The sequence below is a fragment of the Diceros bicornis genome, chromosome 16 (assembly GCF_020826845.1).
Source record: "Diceros bicornis minor isolate mBicDic1 chromosome 16, mDicBic1.mat.cur, whole genome shotgun sequence".
NCBI lineage: Eukaryota > Metazoa > Chordata > Mammalia > Perissodactyla > Rhinocerotidae > Diceros > Diceros bicornis.
Window position 1 is genome coordinate 46,245,330 of NC_080755.1, and position 15,614 is coordinate 46,260,943.

The 15,614-nt window shown below is 39.9% G+C and overlaps 1 protein-coding gene across 1 annotated transcript in view; it reads left to right on the top strand.

Annotated features, from left to right (window-relative positions):
* C16H18orf54 (chromosome 16 C18orf54 homolog) overlaps window positions 1-13,884 on the top strand; it is a 57,590-nt gene extending 43,706 nt beyond the window's left edge. The window contains exons 2-10 of the mRNA XM_058557169.1: window positions 468-575; window positions 1,760-1,996; window positions 2,511-2,717; window positions 5,334-5,564; window positions 6,465-6,618; window positions 8,198-8,307; window positions 8,896-9,009; window positions 10,302-10,448; window positions 13,289-13,884. Coding sequence (XP_058413152.1) covers window positions 492-575; window positions 1,760-1,996; window positions 2,511-2,717; window positions 5,334-5,564; window positions 6,465-6,618; window positions 8,198-8,307; window positions 8,896-9,009; window positions 10,302-10,448; window positions 13,289-13,423 — 1,419 coding nt within the window. The 5' untranslated portion in view covers window positions 468-491 and the 3' untranslated portion in view covers window positions 13,424-13,884. The remainder of the gene's footprint in view (window positions 1-467; window positions 576-1,759; window positions 1,997-2,510; window positions 2,718-5,333; window positions 5,565-6,464; window positions 6,619-8,197; window positions 8,308-8,895; window positions 9,010-10,301; window positions 10,449-13,288) is intronic.
* Window positions 13,885-15,614: the final 1,730 nt, after the last annotated feature.

Consider the following 15,614-nt stretch of genomic DNA (forward strand, 5'->3'; position numbering starts at 1 on the left):
GATAAAGGGTGGTTTGCTCTGACACTAAAACTAGCTGTGTGATTTTGGGCAATTACCACACCTCTCTGTACTTCAGTTCCCTAATCTATGAAATGGGAATAATCATAGAACCTGATAGGATTGCTGTCAGAATTAAATCCTGTAATGTAGGTAAAGCACTTAGCACGGCACCTGGCAAACAGTGAGAGAAGGAAATAACTGTTAGCCATTATTGTTATCACCTGTGTATGCATCATCAGCGGGCAGAGTTGAGGACCAAAGGAAGTGTTTTATTGGTCTGTAATTTGGGAATTCTTTCTAGGTGTGTTTTTTTTAAGTCAAGATTATAGTTTAAGAGACAGCTTCCTTATTTCATTTCCTTAACTTTCAGCTCTATATAAGTACTCCCTTAGTTAAGAATTATCATTCTTCTCTCAGGGATCTCCCCCTTTGCTAATGCTACATTCTCCCCTCTTTTTCTTTTTCAGTGACTTGCTTGCTCCTTTTTGCCAATGGACAACTCAGCATTTGAAATGCATGGAGATGCAACACAGAATGTTTTGTCTGTGGGGAAGATGGACACCATCTCCAGAATGGTAAGGTGGGGTTTGCATCTTGAGATTAGTTCCCCCAGTGCCTTTCTGCAGAGCTCAGGAGAGAAGCCCTCTTTAGACCAGCTCTTCTCAAGTGACTTTCTGCAGACATCTCCTGCTCTGAATATTTCCTGATTTGCCTTCTTTCTCATAAACTCTTAACTCACACCTTCTTTAGCTCTTTAATAGCCCAACTGTCTACAAATTGTTGCTCATGGTATTAATGAGTTATTTAATGTTCAATATAATGCCTTCATTCAGTGTTAAACTGAATATGTTGATAAATGATTATGCTATACAAAATATACCCTTTAAGAATGTTAAAGTACTAAGACTGTCCAGGTTAGAGTTATGAGTGATCAGAGATCTGCCTATCAGAGAGAAAGGCCAGAACTCAGAGGGCAGTGGGACAGGAGACTGACGTCAGTGCATATGAGTATCATTTTAGTGGTCAGAGGAATGAGGGCAAATTGGTCCAAAGTTTAGGGTGTGTATTTGCTTGGCAGCTTTCAGTAATGTGGATTGTAACTCACAGAAATAATTCTGTTGTTTTTAGCATATATTTGTGATGTGAAACTGGGAAATAGTAACATAGAAATACGTGGAAATACTGTGCTCAGACTTAGTAGATGGGATAGTAGCTCATGTAGGTAATATGTGGAAGGAGGGGAGTTTAATGAAGCTGTTTGAATGAAGGAGGGAGGGACGGAGAGACTGAGACCTGTCAGGCCACTTGTTTACTGGTATGTTACTTATTCCCATGCCAAGTATCTCTACGTGTAAACATGCATATGTACATTCTGAGACTAAAAAGTTCTTAGAAAATACTTTTTATAACCTCTTTAATTTTCAGGTAAAGAAACTGGTAAATAAGGGCTGACTGAATTGGAATGCATTTTACGTATAAACTTCACTGCCTACTTAATTTTCTAGTAATTTATTCTGTGCCCTGGTTGCTCATATTTTTATTTTTATCCTTGTTTATTTGGATGTCAGCAAGGTATATGGGGTGGGTGTGTGTGTGTGTTTTATTTACACTCATATTTACACATGCATTATTTTCCCGAGTATATTTATCCCACAAATGCATTTTTTTAAATAAAAGGGAAAATAAACCTAATTGAGAAAGCAGGCAATATTTCTAATGCATCAAGAGTAGAGAATAATGGCTTCCTAATTTCTCCTAGGAAAAGAAGAGGCAGTGGTCATTGATGAGTGTTTTCCTGGTGTGTCTCCTGGCCTGCACCATTACCACCGCAGTAGGAGTACTGATTCTCTCCTTGGTTTATGTTAACAACTCTCAGCCCCATTCAGAAGTTCATTTAGTACCCGAAGCCCAGCCTCTGCGAGCAACGACGATTCCCATTGTGCAAAAGGCTGTTGATCCAAAATTCCAGTTTCTTAATCATTTACCTAAATCCAAGGTATGAATCACACATAGTAGGAAAAAGAATCGTCTATTCTAAATGGCAATTTCAAAACCAAGTTTCCATTGCATGTTTACTAAGCTTTGTTCTCTCTTGATTGGAAGGACCCAGCTGTGGGCCATCTGGATGAAGGGAGGTGAGGGATAGAGAAGAGGGCAAGTTGGGTGCTGTTGGCCCCAGGCAGAAATTTTCTGTAGTAGTTAGTTCTATGTCTGGCTGGAGGGGAGAAGTGCAGGTGGACAGATGGAAAGCCCTCTATTCTCTGGCCAAGACAGGTATCTCTTTTTATGTCTAACATGGACTAGACTAATAACTCTACATGTACCACTGTTGTCATTCTCGGAGTCTTGCAGATCTAGTCTTCCTTTTTTTGGAGGGGGACACTCCAGTATTCACCTCACCACCATTGCCTTTTCCGTTTTGGCTCCCTCTTACTCTGTAGGCCGTGGTGGCCTCACGTTCCTCAGGAGATGGCCTCCATGCTCATGGTCACTTGCTTCTGACTTTTCAGGTGTTTGAGTTCCCTGGTGGTGCCATCCAGTGGGCCCGGTACAGGAGCAATGTCAAAGACTATCTCAGCGTTGAAGAAGAGGCCTTTGGCAGCAGCTTGAACAGTCAGAGATCACAGATGACTCTGGGGACCCTGAGAATAAAAAGCAATGGCCTCCGGGCCCCTCATTGGCACTTCAATGCTAATGAACACGGCTATCTCGTACAGGTATAACCAGTTTGCCCGCATTCTGCACTTCAGCATTTATGCTGTGTGTTGTCAGGCTATTATTTTAGTTGTTGCAAAACGTACTTAGCTAAGTGATAGACAACATCCAGCCTGCAGCTATGTATCCAGTTAGAGTAGTTAGTAGTGCCTTGAAGCATTAACCTGTCTGTTTGAATTATTCTTGGCATCACTTTGAACTTCTTTCTTCAGCATGAAATCGCTTTTCATACACTGTTGTTAAAATAAGATCGCTCTTCCATCGTTTGAACCGAGGTTAAAACTGGTAGCTCTGATCTAATGATCAAAGAGACGGCAGCTTTCCTGTAAGGAAAAAGGCAGCAGCGGAAATAACAAACCAGTTTGCTGATGTTCACCCCAGAGTTCCTAAGATCAGGCCAATTGGATGCTCTTTTGCAGTTCAGACTTTTCAGAATTTTCTAGAAGTCAAGTGAAATAGAGCTGGAGGTGAATTGAGTGTACTTCCTTGAATTTCAAATAGTTCATTAATTCTAAAAAATATTTATTGGTTGCCTTCTGTATTCCAGACACTGGGGAAGCAGTAGTGGCTAAGTCCTCATAGAGCTTTCAGAGTCTGGTCTTACCTTGGTGAGAGATGAGGTCTTACCCTTATCTTGTTAAAGATCAGCCAATTTTATGTGACATATTTTCTGTTGTCTTAAAAAAACTACCTTTTATACTTGGACAATTCATTCACTTTTAGAATTTACAACAGAAAGAGAGATTAGAGTTTCATCTACATGAGACCAAACCCTTTTTGTTTCTCATGAGAGAGTAGAGGCTCAGAAAGATTAAGTGACTTTTCTAAAGATAAACTATAGTTGTTGGCTGGACTAAGACAAAGTCCATGTTTTCTGACTTCTCTTCTTTTCCACGTATTCAAAATGTATAAAAAAGGATAATCTCCAAAAGATTAGTTTTCACGGCTCTGCCTGAATAATGGCTGAGTGGTAGGAGGAAGGAAAGGCAATTAAGTGGACTTTCTTGGAGGGGGACCCCTAAAAGCAAACTGTAAGCTAGAGAAATTAGTCTGGAATATGTTCCAGTAGGTAACAGGCCTGGGATCCAGCTCAGCCTGGGGAGGCTGTTCTGGAAGTCCAGAGAGTTTATAATCTGAGCTTCTAAATTTGGGCTTGGATATTCTCTAGATCCCAGGAAAATTACAGGATCACTCACTCTCACAGTCAGGGTAAGGGACCACCCAATAGGATGTGGAGGAAGTCCCTCCAGTGCACACTCAGCCGTGGAGATTGCCTTTGCTTCTGAGTGTCTTCATGAAAGCCTTGGAAGGAGTGGCCCTGAGAGGAGCAGGGCAGCGGGGGCTGCCAGCATGCATGGCCTTGCAGTGGCTGTCCCATTGGACACTAGGCTCTCTGCTCTGCGTCTGGAATAGTTGGTGCCCTGATATGAATAGATACACATTTCTGCTGTTCTCTGCATGTGAACTTACAGGGAGCTCTTTAGAGGTTCACCTTTCCCCTGCATCTTTAATACCTGTCTGGATCCGAGTTGTACATGGTTGTGCAGACAGAACAAAGATTCCTTTTTCATCTACCCTTGTTGATGCTGTACCATGTGACCATGAGTTTCTGGTAAAACAGAAATAATGGTACCTTCTCTACTTACCTCACAGGGTAATACTGAGGAACAGATGAGAGAAGGAGAGAAAGGATACAATTCTGCATAAGCAGAATCAAAGTATGGTGTAGTTTAGATTCAGAGTGTGGACTTCCCCCCAGTCCCTGACAACCACCATTCTACTCTCTGCTTCTAGATAATTTGACTAGATAATTGTGACAAGGTGATTTAACTAGGTAATTAAGTTTTAGAGATCTTCTGTACAACATTGTGTCTATAATTAACAATACTGTGTTGTACACTTCTTACCACAATTTAAAAAAAGGTGTAGACTTTGGAGCTGGACTGCTTAGGTCCAAATCCCAGCTTTGCCGTTGACTAACTGAGTAACCTTGGGAAAATTATATATTCTCTCTGGATTCAGTTTCTGATCTGTAAAATGAGGAAAATAATAGTACTTGCTTCATAGAGTTGATGTGAGGAATAATTGAGTTAAATCGGGTAAAGTGCTTAGAAGAAGACCTGGACACACAGTAAAAGCACTAAGTTATTACTTACTATTATTACATTATTATTATTATTAAAATTATATGCAGATTTTTTCTTATCTGGAAAATACATAAGTATCTGTATGCATATACACACAAATATGCACAGACATGCATGTCTGTGCAACCACCTATGAGCAGACACATGTGCCTGCAGTCTTTTCAAACTCTAGAGCATGAACTTAGATCTCTAAATTCTCAATGGGGTGATATTGCCCCAAGGGGTCAAAAACTGGTTCTTGGGGGGCAAAAAAATCTTACTCTTTTGATGTATAAATATATGTACAGGACATAAGCAGTATGTGTAAACAGTATACAGATCTATAGTACATCAGTAGTGTTACAATTTCGTAGAGTGGTGATTAGGGGAAAAAAAAAATCTAAAAGGGTACCTTGGAAGAGGGTAATGAAAAAAAGATGAGAAACATTGCTCTAAGGTGATGTTGCATGTACTTTTCTGTTGATGTTTCAGGGGACAGCGTGGATTGGGGTGGTTGACGATGGTGGTGTGGTTACCACGTACAATGTTACAGCTGGCCAGGTGATCTTCTTCCCTAAAAATACACTGCACTGGATAAAGAATGTGGGCAATGAAGACTGCTTTTTCTTACTCTTCTTTTCCACACATGATGAACTTCAGACCCTGGATGTTGATGATGTATTTTTTTCTACACCTGAGGACATTGCTGCCAGGTCACTTAAGGTCTGTACCACTGCTGAAAACAAATCCCACCATGAGGGTATGCACTACATAGGCACAAAGAGAGCACAAGTATTCGTGTCTCTAGGGCAGCAGTCAACAGGGTAACAGTTGGGTAATGGACTCAAGAACGTATCTTGTGTTCCTACTGAAGACATAAAACTTGTTGAAACTGAATTGCTCTTTATTTCCTTTATGAAGGACTTCTTTAGGAAACTGTAATGAACTGGTAGAAAGGTTATGATATAGTTGATAAAAATTACTATAATTTACATCTCTGAAAAGCCATAAGCCCATCTACGGAGAAGTTTGCTACAGGTAATGTAACTGTGTTTTCTTAATCTAATGTAGAGAATCCCGCAGTTTTCCTGAAGAATAGCTACTTTTGATCTCTCCAATTAGTTACATTATCACTGGAGTGACTGCTGATAATGCTGGGTAGAGAGGGTCAGATGTGGATGCTGACAATGCAAATGGATAATCAGAAGAATTGGTGATGGCCCATGAGTGGCAACTGGAAGGGGCTCTGTGGTAAATTTAGCAATTTATCTAGTAAGGTTTTGAGATTTATTTTGCAGTAGATCCTGGTCTAATGTTATAGGGAGAAGTAGAAGAAATGAGTTATTAGGGAGAGTATTGGTAAGCGTGGGAACCAGTATATATTTTTGCAGGAGTGTATATTGACCATAAAACACTAACACATTTAAAACCAAAATACATTGAAAACTTTGAGGATTTTCATAAATGTCGCAAGACTTAGGCTAACCTAGGTCAGCTCTTTTACTGGGCCACTGAAAACCACACTGGTGCCGATGCTACCCTATCCTCAGCTACCCACCTTTCTGTTGCTAAAATTTGTAGAATGTTTCACAAATATCTTATGTGGTTTCTTATATTTTTCAGCCTGAAGGTGGAATTAATTTCATTAGAACGTTCCATAAGCAAGAAGAGGATCAGGGGGTCAACCTTCCTCCCAACCTGGCAGAACTGGTTATGAATGCTAGTTATGCACAGTCTCCAGACAGCCTTGTGTGGAGATACTTTTATGACCTTAAAGGTATAGGATGTTATTTTGTGAAGCCTTTTTTAGTTAAGTATTTATATGTGTGATTATATAGGTGTGCTGGATTGAGATATAACGTGGTTTTTTACAATGGGTCACAGTCAAGAGAAGTTTGAAAAACACATTTCTCAACAGAGTAGGAAATGTGAGAAAAGTCCTGGAAGCAAAAGAGAATGTGGCAAAAGATTTCAAAGTGTGAGGGGGGTGTGTTGGGGTTGGGGCTGCTGCAGGAGAAGAGGCTGATGAAAGCGGAGAGGTCTAATCACGCAGGTTTTAGAAGCCATGCTAGTGGGTTTATACTTTATCTTGATGGAAAAGGGGAGCAATTAAGGGGTTATATATAGGACAGTGACACAGTTAGGTTTTTAATTTATTATTTATTTATTTGAGATATAATTGACATATTAGTTTCAAGTGTACAACATAATGATACAATATTTGTATATATTGCGAAATAATCACCACAAGTCTAGTTAACATCTGTCACCATAGACAGTTACACAATTTTTTTTCTTGTGATGAAAACTTTTATGATCTACTCCTTTAGCAACTTTCAAATATGCAGTACAGTATTATTAACTGTAGTTGCCATGCTGTACATTACATCCCCATGACTTATTTATTTTATAACCGGAAGTTTGTACCTTTGTGACCCCCTTCACCCATTTTATCCACTTCCCACCTCTGGGGGATACCAGAACCTCTGGGGGAACCAATCTGTTCTCTGTATCTATGAGCTTGTTTTTTTTTTTTTTTTAGATTCCGTATATAAGTGAGATCATATGGTATTTGTCGTTCTCTGTCTGACTTATTCACTTAGCATAATGCCTTCAAGGTCCATCCATGTTGTCGCAAATGGCAAGATTTCATTCTTTTTTGTGGCTGAATAATATTCCATTATATATATATATATACACACCTCATTTTCTTTATACATTCCTCCACCAATGGACACTTAGGTTGTTTCCGTATCTTGGCTATTGTAAATAATGCTGCAATGAACATGTGGATGCAGATATCTGTCCGAGTTAGTTTTGTTTTTTGAAGTGATGACCCAGTGTGTCTGGATTGTGGAGAATGGACTGGAAGAAGCCAGTTGAGAGGCAGGGAGATGAGTTGGGGGACTCTTGCAGTCCCTCAAGTGGGGGATGATGCTGGCCTGCACTATGACAGTTGTGAGAGGGAGAGGATTGTTGCAAAGCAAAGAGAATTTAAAGAGGTAGGGCTGACGGGAGTTAGTTGACTGACTTGGGGGGTGAGGTAGAGATTGGTTTTTAGGATGACTCTCAAGTTTTCTAGCTAGGTCCCCTGAGTTGAACAGTCTTTAAGACCTCTTTAAGAGGTCACTATATGTTAGAAATTTCGCGTGAGGTTAGAAGGTAGGATAGTCTGACTGTATCAGATCAATATCTTGGGAGCACATAGGAGCTGGTGTTAGCAGTTGCCACCACGGAAGCTTTCTGTGACTATAGAAGAGCTATGTACTTTACTGGGACTATGTGTGGCTCTCCTTTTGTAGTGCCATTTTGAAGTAATTTATCTTATTTTGTTCTTTAAACTTTATCTGACTCAGGTTCAAAAGAATATCGATTTCCAGGAGGAATAATACAACGGGCACAATATTGGAAAAATGGAAGTGAACTAAGCAACAATGAAAAAATTTTTAGTGAATTCCTGAATCAGGTAGTAGAGAAAAATGTTTTGATGATTATTAAGATGGATGAAATATGAGATTTAGATTGGATTCAGTCTTCTTTTGAACAAAAGGAAAAGGAAAGATCTAGTCAAGCATGGTTGATTTGATTGATCAATGTAAACTGTTAATTAAAGTCTCAATGTGGATTTGGGAACTTAACTTCTTGGCATGGATGGTTACATGAAAGAAAAGACTGAATGCTTGTGAGATTTCCCTTTTCATTTGTTTTAAATGCTCTAATCACTGTATTCCATCATGAGTAAGAGCACAGCTTGGGCATCAAATTCCTGGATTCAAATCCCAGTTCTGCCACTTCTTAGCTGTGTGAGCGAAGGTAAATCACTCAACCTGTCTAGATTTTAATTTCATCACCTGTAAAATCAGGAGCATAATACTACCAACCTTGTAAGATTGTTATAAGGAACAAGTGACATAATAAATGTAAAGGACATAAAAAAATTGCATGTTTTTAATGAAGGCCATATAAATATTAGTTATTATTATCATTATACGAATTGTTAAGTTGCTGAGTAGGATGTTGGCTAAATAACTGGATTTCATTTTTCTTTTTCTAGCATCAAAATGCCCTCGCTTTGAGTACACTCAGAATTTATAACAATGGATTACGACAGCCACACTTTCATTTTAATGCAAACGAAATGGGATATGTAATAAGTGGATGTGCAAAGGTAATTTCTCTGTAAACAGTTTTTTGAACTTTCCTTTTTAATACAGAAAGAAGTAAATGGGAGGTATTTCTTTGTTTTGGTTCAGTTGTTAGTAACATAAAAGGGCTCTGTGCTAATGGCTCTCTGGACACAGTTTCCACAGAGGATCCCACACAGGCCCCGCTAGATTGTTTCCAAGTTTGTTCTGAGTCTGAGAAGAGGCTAAGAACATTTCAGAAGTGATAAAGAGGATATCACTTATGGTGGAAGGTCTGGAACACCTGCTTAGGTTTTCAGAGTATTGCCTTTTCAGTAATGCAAAGGTTTAATGTTCTGCCCTCGGGGAACATGAAATCCCTGTTTGCATTTCAGTGTAATGTGAGTGGGGGTGGCTGGGGAGGTTCGGAGCATCATTAGGGTGGCCATATATCCCCGTTAATCCAGGATCCTCCTGAGGTATACTAATTGTATTGGTGAACTTATTAACAACACCCTCTTTGACTCTTCAGGGAGTCCTGGTTTGGATGATCAATTATGTGGTAACCATAAGAACAGCCAAACTGAGTAGCATGTTACCACAGTGATTTGACTGTGGTTCTTTTGGACTCTCTAGGGCTCCCTGGGGAAATCTACAATGGTATACACAAGTGAAATGGGCTTCTCTAGCCTGTACCTGTCTCAATCTTGATAGAAAGAACCAAACCAGACTGAAATTCACTTCTTATGTCATCCATAGCCAAAGTTTTATTTTATGTTTTCAGAGGTGAAGGCTTCAATAAATGGGAAAAGGGCATTGTAATCTTTCACAAATTATATTTCACGAATCAGATCTTATTTTTGATGTGCTTGTGTCTGTGTGCACATTTAATCTCTAACCCTTTAAAGGAAGATTATTAGGATGCTGCTCTCCCAGAAGGCTGCATTTTCCCAAGCAAGTAGAAAGGAGAGCATGGTGGTTGTAAAATATTGAAATTTAAATCCTCTGCCTAATTAGGGAACATAATTTATAATCTTTAATTAGAACCTGGTGATTGATGCTCTGTTTGCATGATGTTCCACCGTATTGAAGTCACCAATGCATTTTGACGAACAGTTACTTAAATAGAGTATCTTTGATTTTTATGGGGCTGTGTCTCAGATTCAGAAGATTTTATGTCAAAGATGGCCTCTATCTTCTGCTATTTACCCTCAGAAGTCCCTGTATAACTGTGTGCTTTTATTCGTCGGTACTTCACTATTAATACTTATCCTTGATGAATATTTGATTTTGTTTGCTTAACTTCAACATAGTTTTTTTTTTCCCCCCTCCTTAGGTGGGCATTATTAATACTCAGGGTACCATAGAGTTTGACATTCACATTGGAGATGTGATATTTTTCCCCATTGGGACCCAGCATTACATTAAGAGCATGTGTGATGAGGATTTGCTTTTCATTCTTGCCTTCAGCACTGGAGACCAGGTGAGAATAAGCAGCTTAAGAGAGATGCTGAGGGCCAATGATGTGCAGAATACTCTGATAAGCAGTGTCTCTGGACATAGCAGGGGCCTCAGTAAATGAATGTTAAGTGAATAAATGAATGAACTGGCTGAAGCAGTGTGTGAAGAGAAAGAGAATCAAATAATCTTTTCATTTGGTTATAAAGGGATCCAATATATCACATTTCTTCTTAATTCCCCAAGGTCTGAACCAATTGAGAAAAAGACCAAAGAGTGGTATATAGAGATCCATGAAATCATTTTTATTACTAATAAAGCAGATATTAGAGAATATGATTAATATCTATGGGCAGTTGGATTTCCTAATATTGATCCTCAGAATTGGATAGGCCTCCCCATGTTGAGGCAGGCCCTTGTACACCTTGTGGCATAAAGAAACAGAGCATGCGCTTTGAAGGTTTGCCATTTCCTAGACAGAGAGGGAGGAGGTAAAGTGAGCATGCCCAGTTTATTCTTCCTGAATTCACTCTGGGGGCGTGGGGGTGGGGAAAGAGAAATGGAGTCTCTTCTATGTGAAAAGAAACTTTTGGAGTAGCGAAGTAGTATTCCTTCCTATCATTCACCCAGGGTTCCTTAATTAGGTGGAATGATGGGTTTGAAGAACAGGGATAAATAGTCAAATTTAGATTTGTAAAAATCTTTAGGACTAGGTTCCCTTCTGAGATTACGTGAGAATTATAACAATCTGACTGGGAACCCTGGGGCAAGTCCAGGAACAGACACACATTTCTCTTGCGGGTGGTTCTTCCTTCAAGGATACCCAAAAAGATCTCCAAGGGAGAGCACAGCATGGGTTCGGCAGTATCATCAACAGGACCTATGCCGGGAGGCAGGTTCAGTCCTGGTTGGTGATGCTCATTTCGCAAGATAATACCTACCTTCTCTGAGGGAGACTGGAAAATTCCAGCATCTGCTTCCCTGGGTCTCCAAACCTTTCTAGGGGTGCCTAGGATGAGGTTTGTGGAGAGCTTTGTGAGGAAGAGATGGAGTCAGAAGCTAGCCGTCGACTTTGTTGGGGGCAAGAAGGATTCCAGGGTTCCCTACTTGTGGTGTGGGTCTCACTGCTACTGCCACCCGTTAGTCACTATTCTCTCCAGGTGTTAGAAGAACAAATCGTAAAGGAAATCAAATCAAATCAAATCTAAATAGGAAAAGAAGGAAAAACCTCAAGTTATCAATAGTAAGTTAGAGTTTAAAAAGTTAAGAATAAGAAAAGAATTTAACAAAGGAGTAAAGTAAAAATTTTATCTAAGTGTAAAATATGCCAAAAGCAAAAAGTTAAGAATGAAAATAAATATGGGAGATAAAATAAGATTTAGTGTGACATGAAAGGCTAATACCAACTAATTAAAATTTAAAAGTATGAAAGATAAAAATGACAATTGAAAACCATTAAATACAAGCCCCAAATTAAAGAATATAAATATTTTAAAAAGAGAATAGAAATAGAGAGTTTTTTAGTGAAAAGAAAGAATTTGAGGGAGTGATCCATAACAGGGGAGAAAGAAATGAATCAGCATTTGGGTAGGAGGAATTTTTTGACCTCTGCCCCCATCCTCAGGAATATCTGATATGCACCTTGAGGAGGGATAGTCCCCCCTACCCCATCAGAGTGGGTAATGGAAATGTTTCTGATGGGGATATGTTTTGCATAAGGGGTATGAAGGGAAAGAGGAGGGAGGGAGCGGGGAGAGAGAGTTAGACAGATGGAGAGGGAAATACATGCACAGAGAGAAACACAGAATGAGAGACAGAGGCACAGAGAGAGGCATACATGCCCAGAGACACACAGAGATAGATACAAAGAGAGATACTGAGAGAGAGACATGCACAGAGACATATACAGATATAGAGAGATATCTATAAAGAGAGTGACAGAAACACAGAGAAAGAGAAACAACACAGAGGCACACAAATAGAAGGAGACACAGACATACACACAAAGAAGGACAGAGATGCCTAGAGACACAGAAGGAGAGACACACAGACACATACATACCTGCCCACAGATGGACCTATATACAGAGGGGCACAGAAGGACAGACGCATACACATACACACACGCAGAGACAGACATAGAGACAAACACAGACAAACGAGAGAGATTCAGAGACAGATAAGCACAGAGACACACATATAGACAGAGACACAGAGAAACACAGTGAGAGAGACACAGAGATGTACATATACACATGCACATACCCAGAAATTGAGAGGCTGACTAAGAAAGAGAGGTAGTGTCAGAGAGAGAGAGAGACAGAGGGAGAGAAAGACAGTGATAGAGAGAGGGGACAAGGACAAACAGTGAGTCAAACCCAGCCAACTAGACAGCCAGGCCAGACAGGCAGAGATTATCTCCAGTGGAGAGAGGCCAGGCTCTGGCTGTGGAGCACGAGGACCACTTACTTGACAGCAGTGTTTGCCCCTTTCACGTGCCTCTGGGCATAGTGTTCTGAGAAGCCCTTCTGTCACTAGTCCCTGCTCACAGGAAGACAGAGGGTCCCGCTCCCTTGTCAAAGAGAAGGAGCTACCTCCTGGTATGATGGAGGTCCCTTCTAAGGAGAGCTTCAGATGCCTCAGCATCTCTAGTCATCAATCAGATTTGCCTTATATTCAGAATTGGAAAAGTGAGCTCCCCACAGCAAGGGAAGACTGACACCACAAAGTGACCATTTGCAGGAATCCATAGCTGTATAAAGTTCCACAGCCAAGTACCCCGTACGTGCCTTGATGGCTGTAAGATCTTTGCAGGAACCTGAATAGTTCGGTGCTGATACATCTTCTTTTGGTTTCCATTGTCAGCTGCAAACCCTTGACATGGACGATTATCTGCAAGCCACAGCAGACCACATCCTGGCCCAGCTTTTCTTCAAGAAGCAAAGTGAGTTTAAGAAGATCCCCAAATTCAAGGAGGACCAGGCAATCAACCTGCCTTAGATTTGCTGATGAGTTCATATCTATTCTTCCTTCCTCATTTGTTACCGTTTTTAAAGGAGGACCACTTGGCTAATGAGCCTGCAGCTCTTCACAGAGTGGAAGCGAGAAAGCAGGTGCACAGCAGCCCTGTGGACTCACTTAGCTGGTGGTGATGATAGGCAGTTCATGCTAAGGGAATGTTTCGGTATACAGTCATGCGTCGCTCGATGATGGGAATACCCTCTGAGAAATGTGTCGTTAGGCGATTTTGTCATTGTGCGAACATCATAGAGTGTACTTACACAAACCTAAATGGTATAGCCTACTACACACCTAGGCTATGCGGTGCTAATCTTATGGGACCACCATGAGGACCACCATTGTGTATGCAGTCCATCATTATGTGGCTTATGACTGTATTCTGTGTAGATTAGTAGATTTATGGAGAAGATCTGATAAATTAATATATTTTTTTGTATGGATTTTAGTATATGTGTATATATTTGTTTACTTTCCTTTTGTTACTTCAAATTTATTATTTCAAATGAAAATCCATTCTTCTTATGTACTTTAGTAAAACTTAGTACCATATGTGTATTTTTGTTATTGATCACTGTGAAAGGAAGTAAGGCGGTGAGCCTATGTACATGCATATTGAGGCACCAGAACCCAGCTACATTGAACCTTGTCTGGAGAATTTAGTATAGAATCCTAGCCTGGTAATTCCCAAGCCTTTTGTTGACATGAAGATACTTTTTATAGTGCCAGAATTTTCAAGGACTTATTTTTATGAGTAGTTGTATACTTATTGCATGTTAGCTGAGAATATACTTGATAAAATAATTATGAATTCAATACCATCTTTGAATGTATTTGGATTTTATTAATCACATCATCAACTATTTACCCTTGAGGAATAGTCATCCCTGTATTTGAGAAGCGTGTGGTTTATTTAGTCTGTTGGCGAGGCTGGTTGTGTATATGAATTTGAGGACAGCCTATCATCACTCAGAGGCTAATCAGGGACTGGTGGTCTCCAAGCTGGGGAGTCACTGTCTTAAGCAGAAAAGAATTTGTTCAAGTGGAATCTGTGCCTGATTTTTGTTTGCAATTTATTTTAGCAGGTGTTTGGTACACCTGCCTTGTGCCTGGATATAGGATATCTCGGATATCCGATAAAATTCTAAAGTCAGTATAGCTCCTTTTTAATGCTTTCGACCACCACACCATACCCTTTCAACTACTCTCCTGACACCTAATGGGATTTTTGGAAATCTTAGGATGTTTGTTCGTAGGCTATAAAGAATCTGTATGTTCCTTCTCTCACTTTCTCTCTGTCTGGATAGCTAGCTCTGTTGACTACAAGTGCAGAATACAGTGAGAATCAGGAGTGGCTCACTGTTAGCGTGGGGAAGTAGCCATCTACATAACGTACGTCATCAGATCACAAAAGACCTGTTATCCCTCGGAACCACCTTACTGCGTATTTCCTTACTGCCCTCTTCTGGGAGAGCCAGCTGAGATCAGAGGTTGGTAGCGATGGGAGTTTCATGGTGGTGGTGGTGTGTTGAAGAGATTTTACAGGGATGGGTTACCATCCAGGAGGAGGAATATGGTTGAGAAGGTGCGGGGAACAGCACAGGACAATGGATATGTGGAAGGAGGATGTCCAGATAGAGGGGAACTAGTCATAAAACGTAAATGGCAACGTGTGTGGACAGATTTTGTTTTACTTTGGGAATTTTTTCATATACTGTAAACCAGTCATAATCCATTTTCTTGTATCAGGAAGTGTTGTATCAGATTACTATCTGGTCATTTAATAGAGATTTTGTGCATCTTTGTATATTTTTTTGTCATTGTAATTTTAAATGAAATCTGTTCTTATGGTTTTATGTATTTGAAGCATTACTGGATTCCTGCTGTGCATCCTTGAAATATGATATATCATCACCTAAAGAAAATATGTTATGGTGCTGGAACTTTCTGGCTTTCCTGATAATAATATACTTGAAGCCTGACTTAGGATTCCAATCTACTATGTATTTAAAAAAGAAAAATCTTAAAAATAAAAATAATCTCATGAGGATAACTCAATTGGAATATTGTTGGTGTGTTATTTTATGGGGGGATATGTTCTTAACTTTCACTTGGTTCTAATTTCAGTCCTTTTTCCCTCCTTGGGATGCTGATTTCTCGTTTTCAGACCATT